The sequence below is a fragment of the Oncorhynchus gorbuscha genome, linkage group LG02 (assembly GCF_021184085.1).
Source record: "Oncorhynchus gorbuscha isolate QuinsamMale2020 ecotype Even-year linkage group LG02, OgorEven_v1.0, whole genome shotgun sequence".
In the NCBI taxonomy this organism is placed as follows: domain Eukaryota; kingdom Metazoa; phylum Chordata; class Actinopteri; order Salmoniformes; family Salmonidae; genus Oncorhynchus; species Oncorhynchus gorbuscha.
Window position 1 is genome coordinate 105452895 of NC_060174.1, and position 21216 is coordinate 105474110.

At 46.4% G+C, this 21216-nt stretch overlaps 1 protein-coding gene across 1 annotated transcript; it reads right to left on the minus strand.

Moving 5' to 3' along the window:
- Positions 1 to 1963: 1963 nt before the first annotated feature.
- On the minus strand, positions 1964 to 21090 carry LOC123990877 (histidine-rich glycoprotein-like). Its single transcript, XM_046291840.1, has 2 exons — positions 20677 to 21090; positions 1964 to 2401 (listed from the first exon to the last, which is right to left on the minus strand). The coding sequence occupies exons 1-2, from the start codon at positions 21088 to 21090 to the stop codon at positions 1964 to 1966; spliced, it is 852 nt and encodes a 283-aa protein (XP_046147796.1).
- Between the last annotated feature and the right edge of the window lie 126 nt (positions 21091 to 21216).

Genomic DNA, 21216 nt, shown 5'->3' on the forward strand with positions numbered 1-21216 from the left:
AAGAGTACAGGAGAGAGAGAGAGAGAGAGAGAGAGAGAGAGAGAGAGTAGGAGATGAGGGACAGTAGGAGAAAGAAGTGTACAGAGAGAGAGAGAGAGAGTAGGAGATGAGGGACAGTAGGAGAAAGAAGAGTACAGAGAGAGAGGGAGAGAGTAGGAGATGAGGGACAGTAGGAGAAAGAAGAGTACAAAGAGAGAGTAGGAGATGAGGGACAGTAGGAGAAAGAGAGAGTAGGAGATGAGGGACAGTAGGAGAAAGAAGAGTACAGAGAGAGAGAGAGAGAGAGAGAGTAGGAGATGAGGGACAGTAGGAGAAAGAAGAGTACAGAGAGAGAGTAGGAGCACGCAGAGGGGGTGTGAGAGTGGAGGGACGTCATGCTGCTGATTACAACCAGAGTGAGTTGGAGAGACGGAGAACTACTTCTTTCACTTCACCTTTATGTTGAGGGGAGGAGGAGAGAAGTTTAACCAAACAATTCTTGTTTTTAACAAAGGAGTCTTGTTTTTAAACAAAGCACTACTAATCAGCTTCACTCAGGTAAGAAATGCTGGATTTTTAGAATTACAGATTTCTTGTTGCTGTAGTAGTTGAAACAGTTGTTTTCCCTTCTCTGTTTGTCTAAAGACTTGGTGTGCAGTGTGCAGAAGGGGGTGTGTCAGTCTTTACAGAGAAGTGAGAGGAGCATGTGTACTGCTCCGTGAGAAGCAGTCGGAAGCCTTAAACTAATAATAGGACGATCAACTAGTAATAATATCACTACAGAGTAGACTAATTACTACTGTAGACAGAGAGGGAAAGCACACTGCTCTTATGTTAAAGGTGCGATTATGCCACAACAACTCAAATCTAATAGTTCACTTATATTCAGTTTGTGACCACAAGCTATGTGTAATGTAGAGAATAATTGTACCATTTTTAAACTGCTGTGTAATATATTTTTAATAACCCCCAAAAATACATATATGTGTTTGAAGCTGGTGTAAAAAAAACGAAAGTAAAAGACGCAAAAACAAAACTTAAGAACGGCAAGCATAGAAATAGTGGACATAGAACAGAATCTATAGCTCACGTTTCTATATGAATTTGGTTAGGTCGTCAAAACGATTTTACATATTGCAGCTTTAACGTTATACTTGGTGCCTGTTGTGTTTAAATATTGTTTCTCGCACAATGTGTTTTTAAAACAAACAACAAACAACAACAACAACAAAACAGGGTACTACGCCCACTCCTCACGGCCAACCCTGTACAGTAGTCAAATAAACAACCTAGTTTGTCACTCTGGCGTGAGTATTTCTGTGTGCTTTTTTTTTAAATGAAAGTTTTCTTAATAAGGTTGTCAGTAACCACGCCTATTTGTACAGTCTCGTCTTTATTGTGTTAGCGTTAGGCTTAAGGTTAGCAGTGTGGTTGGTTAAAGTGATTTTTAAACCTAACATTAAAGACCAAAAAGCTCCATGTTTTTAGGATTTTTTTAAAAACAATATAGCCAATGCTGATTTTATTTTATTTTTTGTGGGGGGGGGGCCTAGTGGTTAGAGCTTTGGACTAGTAACCGGAAGGTTGCAATATCCTCCGGTCATCTCTCTGTGTGTGGCCTTACGACTGGCTGGCTGGATGTGTTTACTGTGTGTGGCCTTACGACTGGCTGGCTGGGTGTGTTTACTGTGGCTGGCCTTACGACTGGCTGGCTGGGTGTGTTTACTGTGTGTGGCCTTACGACTGGCTGGCTGGGTGTGTTTACTGTGTGTGGCCTTACGACTGGCTGGGTGGGTGTCTTTACTGTGTCTGGCCTTACGACTGGCTGGCTGGGTGTGTGGCCTTACGACTGGCTGGCTGGGTGTGTTTACTGTGGCTGGCCTTACGACTGGCTGGGTGGGTGTGTTTACTGTGGCTGGCCTTACGACTGGCTGGCTGGGTGTGTTTACTGTGGCTGGCCTTACGACTGGCTGGCTGGGTGTGTTTACTGTGGCTGGCCTACCGCTGGCTGGGTGTGTTTACTGTGTCTGGCCTTATGACTGGCTGGCTGGGTGTGTTTACTGTGTCTGGCCTTACGACTGGCTGGCTGGGTGTGTTTACTGTGGCTGGCCTTACGACTGGCTGGCTGGGTGTGTTTACTGTGTCTGGCCTTAAGACTGGCTGGCTGGGTGTGTTTACTGTGTCTGGCCTTACGACTGGCTGGCTGGGTGTGTTTACTGTGGCTGGCCTTACGACTGGCTGGCTGGGTGTGTTTACTGTGGCTGGCCTTAAGACTGGCTGGCTGGGTGTGTTTACTGTGGCTGGCCTTACGACTGGCTGGCTGGGTGTGTTTACTGTGGCTGGCCTTACGACTGGCTGGCTGGGTGTGTTTACTGTGTCTGGCCTTACGACTGGCTGGCTGGGTGTGTTTACTGTGTCTGGCCTACCGCTGGGTGGATGTGTTTATTGTGTCTGTGTTCCAAATTGCTCCCTATATAGTGCACTACTTGACCATACAACCTTTTCCCTAATACCTATAGATGGGTTGGTTGACTACGTCACAAAGGATGAGCGTGCATCGACGTGGCTGCATACCGTATGTTGTTTAGGATTTTGAATGGTCAGGTAACTGGCAACAATGTTTCTGAATGGTCAGGTAACTGGCAACAATGTTTCTGAATGGTCAGGTAACTGGCAACAATGTTTCTGAATGGTCAGGTAACTGGCAACAATGTTTCTGAATGGTCAGGTAACTGGCAACATAGTTTCTGAATGGTCAGGTAACTGGCAACAATGTTTCTGAATGGTCAGGTAACTGGCAACAATGTTTCTGAATGGTCAGGTAACTGGCAACAATGTTTCTGAATGGTCAGGTAACTGGCAACAATGTTTCTGAATGGTCAGGTAACTGGCAACATAGTTTCTGAATGGTCAGGTAACTGGCAACATAGTTTCTGAATGGTCAGGTAACTGGCAACATAGTTTCTGAATGGTCAGGTAACTGGCAACATAGTTTCTGAATGGTCAGGTAACTGGCAACAATGTTTCTGAATGGTCAGGTAACTGGCAACATAGTTTCTGAATGGTCAGGTAACTGGCAACATAGTTTCTGAATGGTCAGGTAACTGGCAACATAGTTTCAATGTTTGGCAACTGAATGGTCAGGTAACTGGCAACATAGTTTCTGAATGGTCAGGTAACTGGCAACATAGTTTCTGAATGGTCAGGTAACTGGCAACATAGTTTCTGAATGGTCAGGTAACTGGCAACATAGTTTCTGAATGGTCAGGTAACTGGCAACATAGTTTCTGAATGGTCAGGTAACTGGCAACATAGTTTCTGAATGGTCAGGTAACTGGCAACATAGTTTCTGAATGGTCAGGTAACTGGCAACATAGTTTCTGAATGGTCAGGTAACTGGCAACATAGTTTCTGAATGGTCAGGTAACTGGCAACATAGTTTCTGAATGGTCAGGTAACTGGCAACATAGTTTCTGAATGGTCAGGTAACTGGCAACATAGTTTCTGAATGGTCAGGTAACTGGCAACATAGTTTCTGAATGGTCAGGTAACTGGCAACATAGTTTCTGAATGGTCAGGTAACTGGCAACATAGTTTCTGAATGGTCAGGTAACTGGCAACAATGTTTCTGAATGGTCAGGTAACTGGCAACAATGTTTCTGAATGGTCAGGTAACTGGCAACAATGTTTCTGAATGGTCAGGTAACTGGCAACATAGTTTCTGAATGGTCAGGTAACTGGCAACATAGTTTCTGAATGGTCAGGTAACTGGCAATAATGACGACAAGCTGCCATGAGGGGAATCGTAGGTGGCTCGTTTCAGCTCGTTTCAGCTCGTTTCATCTTATTGTTGATACCATGTCTTGTTTTGACCGATGTCACATTTTTATACTAAAATGGCAACAAAAATAATCACTAGCAAGCTAACCGACAACTGTAACCATGTATTTGAGGGACCACAAGTGCTCATTTTGTGCAAATTGTATTTATGCTTTCAATAAACATTTGGAGACCTCGTCTCATAGTTGAGCACATGTTTTGGTTTTGTTGCTGAACAATCAACCTGTCTATGGGTCTGGTTCAGAAGTATTGCACTATATAGGGAACAGGGTGTCATGTTGAGACACAGGCAGTCATGGATCAATGTTTCCAGTAACAACTCTTGAGAAATGTTGAGTTTCCCGTTTCCTGTAAATTGTTACTCATCCAATTAGAAGGCTTGTCATCTTGGATCAAAGGTCCGTGTGGAGGGAGAGAGAAAGAGAGAGAGAGAGAGAGCGCAGCCTCAGAACGCGTGTGTCTTGGTGGAGTCTACTAGTCCAGTCTGGCCTTTTTTAAATGAATACTGACTGACTGAGACAGCACAACCTTCTTAGTCAAAGCTACTATCGATGGCAGCCATCTTAACCAGCATCTCTACTGTATGTGTGGGTTCTTCTAGGTAGGGCCTAGTTGTAATGTAGCAGGTGTAAAAGAAACACCTGAAAGTACATACTGGTCTTGAGGGGGGAAGGGGGATACTGTTCTCTTCTGCACTATTCAACCAATCCAGTAAATGTGGAGGAGGAGTTAAGATGGGTGTCCATAAAGGAAGTGTCTTTCCATTTCATGTGACAACTGGAACAACCTGTTGTTGGGGACTCAGAGGCTAATCTCTATATATTGGTGCAGGGGTTTTCTGGATTCAAAAGGGGCTTAGTTGTTGGGTGAGAATGGGCGTGGGTAGCCCATTGGGCGTGACTGAATTCGGGTCTGGGCCCTGGGTAAGAATTTGAGGCCCTCGCCTTGGCGGCGGAGAGAATTGGTTTTAAAGCACATTTCCTGGAATTCCACATATATTTTTCCATGGAACTGAGAGAAATGTTGTGCAATTCTACACATTTTGTCATGGCTAATGCTGTGTTCTTATTCTGAAACAGAACAATCAATACTCAAATTGTTTTGTCTACCCTTTATTTGAATGATTGTTAGTTATAGAATATTTATCATAAAATGCATACATGCATGCATGGTGCATTCAGAAAGCATTCAGACCCCTTGACTTCCACATTTTGTTACGTTACAGTCTTATTCTAAAATGGATTTTTTTTAAATCTATCAATCTACACACAATACCCCATAATGACATCACAATACCCCATAATGACATCACAATACCCCATAATGACATCACAATACCCCATAATGATGTCACAATACCCCATAATGACTAAGCGAAAACAGGTTTCTAGATATTTGTTCAAATGTACACTGCTCAAAAAAATAAAGGGAACACTCAAATAACACATCCTAGATCTGAATGAATGAAATATTCTTATTAAATACTGTTTTCTTTACATAGTTGAATGTGCTGACAACAAAATCACACAAATTATCAATGGAAAACAAATTTATCATCCCATGGAGGTCTGGATTTGGAGTCACACTCAAAATTAAAGTGGAAAACCACACTACAGGCTGATCCAACTTTGATGTAATGTCCTTTAAAACAAGTCAAAATGAGGCTCAGTAGTGTGTGTGGCCTCCACGTGCCTGTATGACCTCCCTACAATGCCTGGGAATGCTCCTGATGAGGTGGCGGATGGTCTCTGAGGGATCTCCTTCCAGACCTGGACTAAAGCATCCGCCAACTCCTGGACAGTCTGTGGTGCAACGTGGCGTTAGTGGATGGAGCGAGACATGATGTCCCAGATGTGCTCAATTGGATTCAGGTCTGGGGAATGGGCGGGCCAGTCCATAGCATCAAAGCCTTCCTCTTGCAGGAACTGCTGACACACTCCAGTCACATGAGGTCTAGCATTGTCTTGCATTAGGAGGAACCCAGGGCCAACCACACCAGCATATGGTCTCACAAGGGGTCTGAGGATCTCATCTCGTTACCTAATGGCAGTCAGGCTACCTCTGGCGAGCACATGGAGGGCTGAGAAATGCCACCCCACACCATGACTGACCCACCGCCAAAACGGTCATGCTGGAGGATGTTGCAGGCAGCAGAACGTTCTCCACGGCGTCTCCAGACTGTCACGTCTGTCACATGCTCAGTGTGAACCTGCTTTCATCTGTGAAGAGCACAGGGCGCCAGTGGCAAATTTGCCAATCTTGGTGTTCTCTGGTAAATGCCAAACGTCCTGCACGGTTTTGGGCTGTAAGCACAACCCCCACCTGTGGACGTCGGGCCCTCATACCACCCTCATGGAGTCTGTTTCAATGGAAGAAGTTTGGAACCACCAAGACTCTTCCTGAGCAATGGGGGGAGAAGGGCCTTGGCCAGGAAGGTGACCAAGGACCTGACCCGATGGTCACTCTGACAGATTTCTAGAGTTCCTCTTTGGAGATGAGCGAACCTTCCAGAAGGACAACCATCTCTGCAGCACTCCACCAATCAGGCCTTTATGGTAGAGTGGCCAGACAGAAGCCACTCTTCAGTAAAAGGGACATGATAGCCCGCTTGGAGTTTGCCAAAAGGCACCTAAAGACTCTCAGACCAAGAGAAATGAGATTCTCTGGTCTGATGAAACCAACATTGAACTCTTTTGCCTGAATGCCAAGCATCCAATCTGGAGTAAACCTGGCACCATCCCTACGGTGAAGCATGGTGGTGGCAGCATCATGCTGTGGGGATGTTTATCAGTGGGAGGGACTTGGAGACTAAGGTTGAGGGGAAAGATGAACGTAGCAAAGTAAAGAGAGAAATGAGATGACCTGCTCAGGACTTCAGATTGGGGTGAAGGTTCACCTTCCAACAGGACAACAACCTAAGGACACAGACAAAGCAGGAGTGGCTTCGGGACAAGTCTCTGAATGTCCTTGAGTGGCCCAGCCAGAGTTCGGACTTGAACCCAATCAAACATCTCTGGAGAGACCTGAAAACAGCTGTGCAGCGACACTCCCCAGCCAGACAGAGCTTGAGAGGATCTACAGAAGAATGGGAGAAACTCTCCAAATACAGCTGTGCCAAGCTTGAGGCTGTAATCGAAGACTTGAGGAAGTAATCATTTACATTTACATTTAAGTCATTTAGCAGACAATCGCTGCCAAAGGTGCTTCAGCAAAGTATGTAAATGTGATACTTAAGTTTATATATATATATTTTGTTTTTAATAGATATGCAAAAATGTCCTGTTTTTGCTTTGTCGTTATTAGGTATTGTGTGAAGATTGACGAGGGGGGAAAAAATCTATTTTAGAATAAGGCTGTAACGTAACAAAATGTAGATAAAGTCAAGGGGTCTGAATAGTTTTCCGACTGCACCGTAGGTCGATGCACCGTAGGTCAACGTTATCTTTTTTACATACTTCATATCTGGTTTTTAAACTGAAAGAGTTTTCCATCCTGAGAATGTATTTAAAAAAAATGAAAATGCTTAGGTGGCCCACCCAAGACTTTCTCTATGCAAATAACATCCTGGGGTCTTGTTTCTGCCAGCTCTGTTTGTCTTGACCACTTAAGGCCATGTCTCAAGGCCAGTGAAGTATAAACACGTGAAATACGAAATGCCATAGCTGAGTCGTGAGCACATGAAGGTTGCAAAAAAAATTCTAATTAGTTTGCTTAATTTCAGTATGTGACAAAACAAGCAATGTGTAGAGAGTCATTGTACCGTCTAAACCGCTGTTAAAAATATATTTTCAATAACCCAAAATATTGTCTTTTCAGCTGTTTGAAGCTGGTGTACAAAGACAAAAGTAAAAGACACAAAAATTTTAACTTAGAAATGGAGCACATAGAACAGATCTACAACTTCTTAGACTTGCTTTCAATGAGTGACAGATCTACAACTCATATTTCTATGTGAATTTCCTGTCAAATTTAGTCAGGATTTATTTTTTATTTTTTACCACCTTTCACACATTTGACCAAATGTTTGTTTTTACTCTCGCATAAAGAGCTGTTAGTAACTCTAATGATGGGTCGTGCAGTGTCTCTCTCTCTACCCAGGCTGTAACACACACTCTCACACCCCCCTAAGTGTGTGTGTGTGTGTGTTTTTCCCCTATCAATGTCTTAACGCTGTGGGTGTGTATTTACTCTCCCAAACTGTGTGTGTGTGTGTGTGTGTGTGTGTGTGTGTGTGTGTGTGTGTGTGTGTGTGTGTGTGTGTGTGTGTGTGTGTGTGTGTTGGCAGGAGACGTCGCTGACTCAGCGGAGCCCGGTAGAGGGGAGGAGAGACTGAGGGAGCTGGAGAGAAGACAGTATGATTGGTGCAGAACAACAGACTGACAGCATGGTGAGCCAATCAGACAGCGCCATGGGGAGGGAGAGGGGGAAGCTGCCATTTCATCTCTCACTGACTTATTCTTCTTCCTCTTGACGTTTCTCACACAACTACAACACATTTATGCTTCTATGCTTCAGTACTGAATGATCCAGTGATGTAAATTCATAGACCTGATAACGTTAATTGTTTTGAAATCTTACTTACGTAATGGCATTGGCTTAATATACAGCTTCTCGGTATGTCATTGATTTATATAGCGTCTGACAATCGTCACCTTTAAAAAAATAATTATATTGTGCAACCGTTTTCACATCCCTAAACCAAGTGGAGGATATTCTTCAAATGTTTCAATTAACTTCCCACTAAAACGTGCTGTGTTGGGAAGCCAATAGTACACCGGTCTTAGACCTGTCCCCGATTGGCTCTTTTCCATCACAGCGTGAACACACCCCCATCATGACAGACAGAACTGAAATAATTCACATTTCTACATCGTCCTCACAATCATAAACACCCTGAGGACGGAGTAGCAACGGAGCGTGTGGTCTGGGGGCCCGAGACACGGCTGTATAATATCACTGATCTATAGTCTAGGGGTGTGTTCCCTAGAAATCAAACGAAGCGCGGCGGGACCTACCTGAATTTGTCCAATAGAAAGTTTAACTTTCGTTGCAAACTGTTACAGTAATGAATGCACCCTAGGCCTCATGGGGCCATAAGAACTGAGCAGAAGCTGTGACTTTCCAACATGACTGTCTGCACATGACATAGGCCACACCCACCTCTGTGAATAAATTAGCAAAACATTCTAAACCTGTTTTTGCTTTGTCCTTCATGTTTAGAATAAGACTGTATAACGTAACCAAGTTGAAGAAGTCAAATGGTCTGTGTACTTTCTGAATGCACTGTATACCAGGAAGAAAACACCCTTAGCAGCAGAATCTTAGAAACGGCGCCCTCTTGTGGGGGACTTTATAGGTGATCATTTCAAAAGCAGTCACCGTTTTGGCACGACTTCTCAACACACACTTCTTCTGTCTATAAAAAGTGAAATAGATTGGGTGGCCTGCAGATTTGAATACTTCTCTATAGAGCTGTTTTCATACGAAGACATGACCAATCTACCACCTGTCTCCTCAGAGGACTCCTAGTAGGAATGTATTGATGATTTGAGGTATGGAGTCACTGTGTGTGCCATTTACAGTTTACCTCCCAGCATATCCCAACTCCACCTAAAGTCCCGTGGTCTTGACTCTGCTGTAGTTGCGTAACTGTGCGGGAGTTTTGTAAACGAGAACCGTCCCCCACCTGCTAGACATAAGAGACAATGATAATACCATATCAGCCTGGCAACTGTCAACAGCTACACACACATTCCATGTGGATGGATGGATGGATGGATGGCCGACCTCCTTTCCTAAAATAAAACTGTGGAGACACCGGATACAGGAGGCTATGTGGAGCTCACCGTCTGACTGCTTTGGGATGGTCTGAGGGAGGACGAGAGAGGCACACACACACACACACACACACACACACACACACACACACACACACACACACACACACACACACACACACACACACACACACACACACACACACACACACACACACACACACACACACACACACACACACACACACACACACACACAGTAAGCCACAGTGTGGAGAGTCGGTCAGTCACGCCAGCAGACAGGAGAACCCCAATGTGCTCTTTAACCCTCTCCGATATCATTACATAGGGACACATTGACAGTAACACATTGGTCACACACAGGAGGTTATAATCCTGGTTATAATCTACAGTACCAGTCAAAAGTTTGGCCACAGCTACTCTCATTCAAGGGTTTTTCTTTATTTGTACCATTGTCTACTTTGTAGAAATAAATAGTGAAGACTTCAAAACTATGAAATGACACTAATGACACCATGTAGTAACCAAAAAAAGTGTTAAACAAATAAAAAAAATATGAGATTCTTCAACGTATCCACACTTTGCCTTGACGACAGTTTTGCACACTCTTGGCATTCTCTCAACCAGCTTTATGAGGTAGTCACCTGGAATGCTTTTCCAACAGTCTTGAAGGAGTTCCCGCATATGCTGAGCACTCTGCGGTCCAACTCATCCCAAACCATCTCGATTGGGTTGAGGTCCGGTGATTGTGGAGGCCAGGTCATCTGATGCAGCAATCCATCACTCTCCTTATTGGTCAAATAGCCCTTACACAGCCTGGAGGTGTGTGTTGAGTCATTGTCCTGTTGAAAAATAAAAGTCACACTAAGAGCAAACCAGATGGGATGATGTATTGCTGCAGAATGGTTCAGTGTGCCTGCCTTGAATTCTAAATGAGTCACCAGCAAAGCACCCCCACACCATCCCACCTCCTCCTCCATGCTTCACGTTGGGAACCACACATACGGAGATCATCTGTTCGCCTACTCTGCGTCTCACAAAGACAGGGCTGTTGGAACCCAAAATCTCAAATTTTAGATTCATCAGACCAAATGACAGATTTCCAGCAGTCTAATGTCCAGTGGGGCGGCAGGGTAGCCTAGTGGTTAGAGCGTTGGACTAGTAACAGCAAGGTTACAAGTTCAAACCCCCGAGCTGACAAGGTACAAAGCTGTCGTTCTGCCCCTGAACAGGCAGTTAACCCACTGTTCCTAGGCCGTCATTGAAAATAAGAATTTGTTCTGAACTGACTTGCCTAGTTAAATAAAGGTAAAATAAAAAAATAAAATGCTTGTGTTTCTTGACCCAAGCAAGTCTCTATTTCTTATTGGTGTCCTTTTAGTAGTGGTTTCTTTGCAGAAATTTGACTTTCCTCTCCTCTCTTTTCTCTCCTCTCCTCTTTCAAGATGACAGAGCCAACCATCTTATCTCTTGATGTATAGTGAAAAAGCACTTTAGCTTAATCTGGTCCCCTTTGCCAGTTGCCTGCCCCTCTCTGTTTGACGTACATTGCGGCTGTAGTCGTTTCCATACAGCACATTTTAAGATAATGAAACGATGTCATGCAACAGAAGGCCTCCATACCCTCTAGCTGGGTGTTCTGAGGTTTTCCTCTCTGTTAGCCAGTCACGATCCACCGAAACAGGCTTCTGTCTGCGTGCATCTGCCCTTCTGGTTTGCGACGTCCACATACCAGGCTCTGTTTGCTCCTAGCAGAACGCGGCGCAAATCGTAACGTCCGCTCGCGTACTCCCTCAAAGACCTTCACTTACAAAACCAGAAACTGCAGTATTACTGTCCGTCCCCCGCCCCCCCCCCTCAAAATAGTCCTAAATTTAACGTGAGATTAATGAGGAAATCTACATAATACATTTAGTCTTAGTTGCAATGTTTCATCGAACTAAGATGTTTTGATGTTGTATTTCTCAAATGAAAATGAAAATTGTGCATGAAAAACTAGTCTCTCCTTGAATGACAGCAAGCAGTTGATTCAAGAATCGTGTCCATTGTTCCCACTCCTACTAGGAGTAGTGCTGTTGACCAATCACCAACGAAGGGGCATAGACATCGGCTACCGAACTTGCACTTGCTTTAAAAACAATTTTTTGTGTGTGTGTGTGTGTGTGTGTGTGTGTGTGTGTGTGTGTGTGTGTGTGTGTGTGTGTGTGTGTGTGTGTGTGTGTGTGTGTGTGTGTGTGTGTGTACGAACAGCTTAAAATAAATCCAGAACACCAGAGGAAATTTTATAATATGTGCACAGAGGCACACCACGTTTCTCCTAGGGAGAAGGGTATATAAGTAGTGTACACTCACACCCTCCCCTAGGGAGAAGGGTATATAAGTAGTGTACACTCACACCCTCCCCTAGGGAGAAGGGTATATAAGTAGTGTACACTCACACCCTCCCCTAGGGAGCAGTAGTGTACACTCACACCCTCCCCTAGGGAGCAGTGTATATAAGTAGTGTACACTCACACCCTCCCCTAGGGAGCAGTGTATATAAGTAGTGTACACTCACCCTCCCCTAGGGAGCAGTGTATATAAGTAGTGTACACTCACACCCTCCCATAGGGATGCAGTGTATATAAGTAGCGTACACTCACACCCTCCCCTAGGGAGCAGTGTATATAAGTAGCGTACACTCACACCCTCCCATAGGGATGCAGTGTATATAAGTAGTGTACACTCACACCCTCCCCTAGGGATGCAGTGTATATAAGTAGTGTACACTCACACCCTCCCCTAGGGAGCAGTGTATATAAGTAGTGTACACTCACACCCTCCCATAGGGAGCAGTGTATATAAGTAGTGTACACTCACACCCTCCCATAGGGATGCAGTGTATATAAGTAGTGTACACTCACACCCTCCCCTAGGGGAGCAGTGTATATAAGTAGTGTACACTCACACCCTCCCCTAGGGATGCAGTGTATATAAGTAGTGTACACTCACACCCTCCCCTAGGGATGCAGTGTATATAAGTAGTGTACACTCACACCCTCCCCTAGGGAGCAGTGTATATAAGTAGTGTACACTCACACCCTCCCCTAGGGGAGCAGTGTATATAAGTAGTGTACACTCACACCCTCCCCTAGGGATGCAGTGTATATAAGTAGTGTACACTCACACCCTCCCCTAGGGAGCAGTGTATATAAGTAGTGTACACTCACACCCTCCCTAGGGAGCAGTGTATATAAGTAGTGTACACTCACACCCTCCCCTAGGGATGCAGTGTATATAAGTAGTGTACACTCACACCCTCCCCTAGGGAGCAGTGTATATAAGTAGTGTACACTCACACCCTCCCCTAGGGATGCAGTGTATATAAGTAGTGTACACTCACACCCTCCCCTAGGGATGCAGTGTATATAAGTAGTGTACACTCACACCCTCCCCTAGGGAGCAGTGTATATAAGTAGTGTACACTCACACCCTCCCCTAGGGAGCAGTGTATATAAGTAGTGTACACTCACACCCTCCCTAGGGATGCAGTGTATATAAGTAGTGTACACTCACACTCCCTCCCCTAGGGAGCAGTGTATATAAGTAGTGTACACTCACACCCTCCCCTAGGGAGCAGTGTATATAAGTAGTGTACACTCACACCCTCCCCTAGGGAGCAGTGTATATAAGTAGTGTACACTCACACCCTCCCCTAGGGAGCAGTGTATATAAGTAGTGTACACTCACACCCTCCCCTAGGGAGCAGTGTATATAAGTAGTGTACACTCACACCCTCCCCTAGGGAGCAGTGTATATAAGTAGTGTACACTCACACCCTCCCCTAGGGGAGCAGTGTATATAAGTAGTGTACACTCACACCCTCCCCTAGGGAGCAGTGTATATAAGTAGTGTACACTCACACCCTCCCATAGGGAGCAGTGTATATAAGTAGTGTACACTCACACCCTCCCCTAGGGATGCAGTGTATATAAGTAGTGTACACTCACACCCTCCCCTAGGGAGCAGTGTATATAAGTAGTGTACACTCACACCCTCCCCTAGGGGAGCAGTGTATATAAGTAGTGTACACTCACACCCTCCCCTAGGGATGCAGTGTATATAAGTAGTGTACACTCACACCCTCCCCTAGGGAGCAGTGTATATAAGTAGTGTACACTCACACCCTCCCCTAGGGATGCAGTGTATATAAGTAGTGTACACTCACACCCTCCCCTAGGGAGCAGTGTATATAAGTAGTGTACACTCACACCCTCCCCTAGGGAGCAGTGTATATAAGTAGTGTACACTCACACCCTCCCCTAGGGAGCAGTGTATATAAGTAGTGTACACTCACACCCTCCCCTAGGGAGCAGTGTATATAAGTAGTGTACACTCACACCCTCCCCTAGGGAGCAGTGTATATAAGTAGTGTACACTCACACCCTCCCTAGGGAGCAGTGTATATAAGTAGTGTACACTCACACCCTCCCCTAGTGGGAGCAGTGTATATAAGTAGTGTACACTCTTTCTCCCCTAGGGATGCAGTGTATATAAGTAGTGTACACTCACACCCTCCCCTAGGGAGCAGTGTATATAAGTAGTGTACACTCACACCCTCCCCTAGGGATGCAGTGTATATAAGTAGTGTACACTCACACCCTCCCCTAGGGAGCAGTGTATATAAGTAGTGTACACTCACACCCTCCCCTAGGGAGCAGTGTATATAAGTAGTGTACACTCACACCCTCCCCTAGGGAGCAGTGTATATAAGTAGTGTACACTCACACCCTCCCCTAGTGGGAGCAGTGTATATAAGTAGTGTACACTCACACCCTCCCCTAGGGATGCAGTGTATATAAGTAGTGTACACTCACACCCTCCCCTAGGGAGCAGTGTATATAAGTAGTGTACACTCACACCCTCCCCTAGGGAGCAGTGTATATAAGTAGTGTACACACCCTCCCTCACACCACCCTCCCTAGGGAGCAGTGTATATAAGTAGTGTACACTCACACCCTCACACCCCTAGGGAGCAGTGTATATAAGTAGTGTACACTCACACCCTCCCTAGGGAGCAGTGTATATAAGTAGTGTACACTCACACCCTCCCCTAGGGGAGCAGTGTATATAAGTAGTGTACACTCACACCCTCCCCTAGGGGGAGCAGTGTATATAAGTAGTGTACACTCACACCCTCCCCTAGGGAGGGATGCAGTGTATATAAGTAGTGTACACTCACACCCTCCCCTAGGGAGCAGTGTATATAAGTAGTGTACACTCACACCCTCCCCTAGGGATGCAGTGTATATAAGTAGTGTACACTCACACCCTCCCCTAGGGAGCAGTGTATATAAGTAGTGTACACTCACACCCTCCCCTAGGGAGCAGTGTATATAAGTAGTGTACACTCACACCCTCCCCTAGGGAGCAGTGTATATAAGTAGTGTACACTCACACCCTCCCCTAGGGAGCAGTGTATATAAGTAGTGTACACTCACACCCTCCCCTAGGGATGCAGTGTATATAAGTAGTGTACACTCACACCCTCCCCTAGGGAGCAGTGTATATAAGTAGTGTACACTCACACCCTCCCCTAGGGAGCAGTGTATATAAGTAGTGTACACTCACACCCTCCCCTAGGGATGCAGTGTATATAAGTAGTGTACACTCACACCCTCCCTAGGGAGCAGTGTATATAAGTAGTGTACACTCACACCCTCCCCTAGGGAGCAGTGTATATAAGTAGTGTACACTCACACCCTCCCCTAGGGGGAGCAGTGTATATAAGTAGTGTACACTCACACCCTCCCCTAGGGATGCAGTGTATATAAGTAGTGTACACTCACACCCTCCCCTAGGGAGCAGTGTATATAAGTAGTGTACACTCACACCCTCCCCTAGGGATGCAGTGTATATAAGTAGTGTACACTCACACCCTCCCCTAGGGGAGCAGTGTATATAAGTAGTGTACACTCACACCCTCCCCTAGGGAGCAGTGTATATAAAGTGTACACTCACACCCTCCCCTAGTGTACACTCACACCCTCCCTAGGGAGCAGTGTATATAAGTAGTGTACACTCACACCCTCCCCTAGGGATGCAGTGTATATAAGTAGTGTACACTCACACCCTCCCCTAGGGGAGCAGTGTATATAAGTAGTGTACACTCACACCCTCCCATAGGGATGCAGTGTATATAAGTAGTGTACACTCACCCTCCCCTAGGGATGCAGTGTATATAAGTAGTGTACACTCACCCTCCCCTAGGGATGCAGTGTATATAAGTAGTGTACACTCACACCCTCCCCTAGGGATGCAGTGTATATAAGTAGTGTACACTCACACCCTCCCCTAGGGATGCAGTGTATATAAGTAGTGTACACTCACACCCTCCCCTAGGGATGCAGTGTATATAAGTAGTGTACACTCACACCCTCCCCTAGGGATGCAGTGTATATAAGTAGTGTACACTCACACCCTCCCCTAGGGATGCAGTGTATATAAGTAGTGTACACTCACACCCTCCCCTAGGGGAGCAGTGTATATAAGTAGTGTACACTCACACCCTCCCCTAGGGATGCAGTGTATATAAGTAGTGTACACTCACACCCTCCCCTAGGGAGCAGTGTATATAAGTAGTGTACACTCACACCCTCCCCTAGGGAGCAGTGTATATAAGTAGTGTACACTCACACCCTCCCCTAGGGGAGCAGTGTATATAAGTAGTGTACACTCACACCCTCCCCTAGGGGAGCAGTGTATATAAGTAGTGTACACTCACACCCTCCCCTAGGGATGCAGTGTATATAAGTAGTGTACACTCACACCCTCCCCTAGGGAGCAGTGTATATAAGTAGTGTACACTCACACCCTCCCCTAGGGAGCAGTGTATATAAGTAGTGTACACTCACACCCTCCCCTAGGGATGCAGTGTATATAAGTAGTGTACACTCACACCCTCCCCTAGGGAGCAGTGTATATAAGTAGTGTACACTCACACCCTCCCCTAGGGAGCAGTGTATATAAGTAGTGTACACTCACACCCTCCCCTAGGGGAGCAGTGTATATAAGTAGTGTACACTCACACCCTCCCCTAGGGATGCAGTGTATATAAGTAGTGTACACTCACACCCTCCACTAGGGGAGCAGTGTATATAAGTAGTGTACACTCACACCCTCCCCTAGGGATGCAGTGTATATAAGTAGTGTACACTCACACCCTCCCCTAGGGGAGCAGTGTATATAAGTAGTGTACACTCACACCCTCCCCTAGGGAGCAGTGTATATAAGTAGTGTACACTCACACCCTCCCCTAGGGAGCAGTGTATATAAGTAGTGTACACTCACACCCTCCCCTAGGGATGCAGTGTATATAAGTAGTGTACACTCACACCCTCCCCTAGGGGAGCAGTGTATATAAGTAGTGTACACTCACACCCTCCCATAGGGATGCAGTGTATATAAGTAGTGTACACTCACCCTCCCCTAGGGATGCAGTGTATATAAGTAGTGTACACTCACCCTCCCCTAGGGATGCAGTGTATATAAGTAGTGTACACTCACACCCTCCCCTAGGGATGCAGTGTATATAAGTAGTGTACACTCACACCCTCCCCTAGGGATGCAGTGTATATAAGTAGTGTACACTCACACCCTCCCCTAGGGATGCAGTGTATATAAGTAGTGTACACTCACACCCTCCCCTAGGGATGCAGTGTATATAAGTAGTGTACACTCACACCCTCCCCTAGGGATGCAGTGTATATAAGTAGTGTACACTCACACCCTCCCCTAGGGAGCAGTGTGTATAAGTAGTGTACACTCACACCCTCCCATAGGGATGCAGTGTATATAAGTAGTGTACACTCACACCCTCCCCTAGGGAGCAGTGTATATAAGTAGTGTACACTCACACCCTCCCCTAGGGAGCAGTGTATATAAGTAGTGTACACTCACACCCTCCCCTAGGGGAGCAGTGTATATAAGTAGTGTACACTCACACCCTCCCATAGGGATGCAGTGTATATAAGTAGTGTACACTCACACCCTCCCCTAGGGATGCAGTGTATATAAGTAGTGTACACTCACACCCTCCCCTAGGGAGCAGTGTATATAAGTAGTGTACACTCACACCCTCCCCTAGGGATGCAGTGTATATAAGTAGTGTACACTCACACCCTCCCCTAGGGGAGCAGTGTATATAAGTAGTGTACACTCACACCCTCCCCTAGGGAGCAGTGTATATAAGTAGTGTACACTCACACCCTCCCCTAGGGAGCAGTGTATATAAGTAGTGTACACTCACACCCTCCCCTAGGGAGCAGTGTATATAAGTAGTGTACACTCACACCCTCCCCTAGGGATGCAGTGTATATAAGTAGTGTACACTCACACCCTCCCCTAGGGAGCAGTGTATATAAGTAGTGTACACTCACACCCTCCCCTAGGGATGCAGTGTATATAAGTAGTGTACACTCTCACCCTCCCCTAGGGATGCAGTGTATATAAGTAGTGTACACTCACCCTCCCCTAGGGATGCAGTGTATATAAGTAGTGTACACTCACCCTCCCCTAGGGATGCAGTGTATATAAGTAGTGTACACTCACACACCCTCCCCTAGGGATGCAGTGTATATAATGTAGTGTACACTCACACCCTCCCCTAGGGATGCAGTGTATATAAGTAGTGTACACTCACACCCTCCCCTAGGGATGCAGTGTATATAAGTAGTGTCACACTCACACCCACACCCCCCTAGGGATGCAGTGTATATAAGTAGTGTACACTCACACCCTCCCCTAGGGATGCAGTGTATATAAGTAGTGTACACTCACACCCTCCCCTAGGGGAGCAGTGTATATAAGTAGTGTACACTCACACCCTCCCATAGGGATGCAGTGTATATAAGTAGTGTACACTCACACCCTCCCCTAGGGAGCAGTGTATATAAGTAGTGTACACTCACACCCTCCCCTAGGGAGCAGTGTATATAAGTAGTGTACACTCACACCCTCCCCTAGGGGAGCAGTGTATATAAGTAGTGTACACTCACACCCTCCCATAGGGATGCAGTGTATATAAGTAGTGTACACTCACACCCTCCCCTAGGGATGCAGTGTATATATAGTGTACACTACACTCACACCCTCCCCTAGGGAGCAGTGTATATAAGTAGTGTACACTCACACCCTCCCCTAGGGGAGCAGTGTATATAAGTAGTGTACACTCACACCCTCCCCTAGGGAGCAGTGTATATAAGTAGTGTACACTCACACCCTCCCCTAGGGAGCAGTGTATATAAGTAGTGTACACTCACACCCTCCCATAGGGATGCAGTGTATATAAGTAGTGTACACTCACACCCTCCCCTAGGGATGCAGTGTATATAAGTAGTGTACACTCACACCCTCCCCTAGGGAGCAGTGTATATAAGTAGTGTACACTCACACCCTCCCCTAGGGATGCAGTGTATATAAGTAGTGTACACTCACACCCTCCCCTAGGGAGCAGTGTATATAAGTAGTGTACACTCACACCCTCACCCCCCTAGGGAGCAGTGTATATAAGTAGTGTACACTCACACCCTCCCATAGGGATGCAGTGTATATAAGTAGTGTACACTCACACCCTCCCCCTAGGGATGCAGTGTATATAAGTAGTGTACACTCACCCTCCCCACCCTCACCCCTAGGGAGCAGTGTATATAAGTAGTGTACACTCACACCCTCCCCTAGGGATGCAGTGTATATAAGTAGTGTACACTCACACCCTCCCCTAGGGAGCAGTGTATATAAGTAGTGTACACTCACACCCTCCCCTAGGGAGCAGTGTATATAAGTAGTGTACACTCACACCCTCCCCTAGGGATGCAGTGTATATAAGTAGTGTACACTCACACCCTCCCCTAGGGAGCAGTGTATATAAGTAGTGTACACTCACACCCTCCCCTAGGGAGCAGTGTATATAAGTAGTGTACACTCACACCCTCCCATAGGGATGCAGTGTATATAAGTAGTGTACACTCACACCCTCCCATAGGGATGCAGTGTATATAAGTAGTGTACACTCACACCCTCCCCTAGGGATGCAGTGTATATAAGTAGTGTACACTCACACCCTCCCCTAGGGAGCAGTGTATATAAGTAGTGTACACTCACACCCTCCCCTAGGGATGCAGTGTATATAAGTAGTGTACACTCACACCCTCCCCTAGGGAGCGTGTATCTGGGAACGGTGCAGTGAAGTACTGCGGCTCACTCAGGCAGCACCAAGGAGACCCTCAGGAAGGGGGGGGGGTGTGAAACGAGGGGAGGGGGGCTGCTGTTAGAATGCTGTGTCACTGGAGCTCTCTGCGTGGGCTTCCCCTCTCCATCTCCCTCCATTCTCTGATCCGTCCGTCCCTACCACACTCAGTCAATCGCTGCCAACGGGGTGGCTTGAAGACTCGCACACTAACAGCAACAGTGTCTCTTTTTCTGATGCAGAGGTGTCAATGTAGGAGGGAGGGGGGGGGCATTGTGAGAAAGGTGTTCCATGTGAAAACATATTTCTGATCGTGTGTGTGTGTCTACCCCTGAGTAGTGCGTGGTGGTGCTTGAGATGGTTGAAGTGCTGCTGTGGTACATGTTGCTGTGGTACAGGCTGATGTGGTACAGGCTGCTGTGGTACAGGCTGCTGTGGTACATGCTGCTGTGGTACATGCTGCTGTGGTACATGCTGCTGTGGTATGTGGTACATGCTGCTGTGGTACATGCTGCTGTGGTACATGGTACAGGCTGCTGTGGTACATGCTGCTGTGGTACATGCTACTGTGGTACATGTTGCTGTGGTACATGCTGCTGTGGTACATGGTACAGGCTGATGTGGTACATGCTGCTGTGGTATATGGTACATGCTGCTGTGGTATATGGTACATGCTGCTGTGGTACATGCTTCTGTGGTACATGCTTCTGTGGTACATGGTACAGGCTGATGTGGTACATGCTGCTGTGGTATATGGTACATGCTGCTGTGGTATATGGTACATGCTGCTGTGGTACATGGTACAGGCTGATGTGGCACATTCTGCTGTGGTACATGGTACAGGCTGCTGTGGTACATGCTGCTGTGGTACATGCTGCTGTGGTACATGGTACAGGCTGATGTGGCACATGCTGCTGTGGTACATGGTACAGGCTGATGTGGTACATGCTGATGTGGTACATGGTACAGGCTGATGTGGCACATGCTGTTGTGGTACATGCTGCTGTGGTACATGTTGACGTGGTACATGGTACAGGCTGATGTGGTACATGTTGACGTGGTACATGGTACATGCGGCTGTGGTACATGCTGCTGTGGTACATGCTGCTTTGGTACATGCTGCTGTGGTACATGCTGCTGTGGTACAGGCTGATGTGGTACATGGTACATGCTGCTGTGGTACATGCTGCTGTGGTACATGCTGCTGTGGTACATGCTGCTGTGGTACATGCTGCGCTGCTGTGACATGTTGCCGAGGAAGCTGCCTGCCTGCGACGAGATGGATCTCGGTGAAGGGTGAACAGGGATGGAGTGGGGAAGGGAGGGAGGATGTGATAGCAGGGGGGAGGAGGAGGGAGAGAGCACGTGATTTGG

What these genes read in the sequence shown, in the direction of transcription:
- LOC123990877 (XM_046291840.1), bottom strand. Translation starts at nt 21,090, where the DNA reads ATGTCACAGCAGCGCAGCATGTACCACAGCAGCATGTACCACAGCAGC. An exon ending in ACCACAGCAGCCTGTACCAT is followed by an intron (nt 2,402 to 20,676) that starts GTACCACAGCAG and finishes ACCCAGCGGTAG; the next exon opens with GCCAGACACAGTAAACACAC.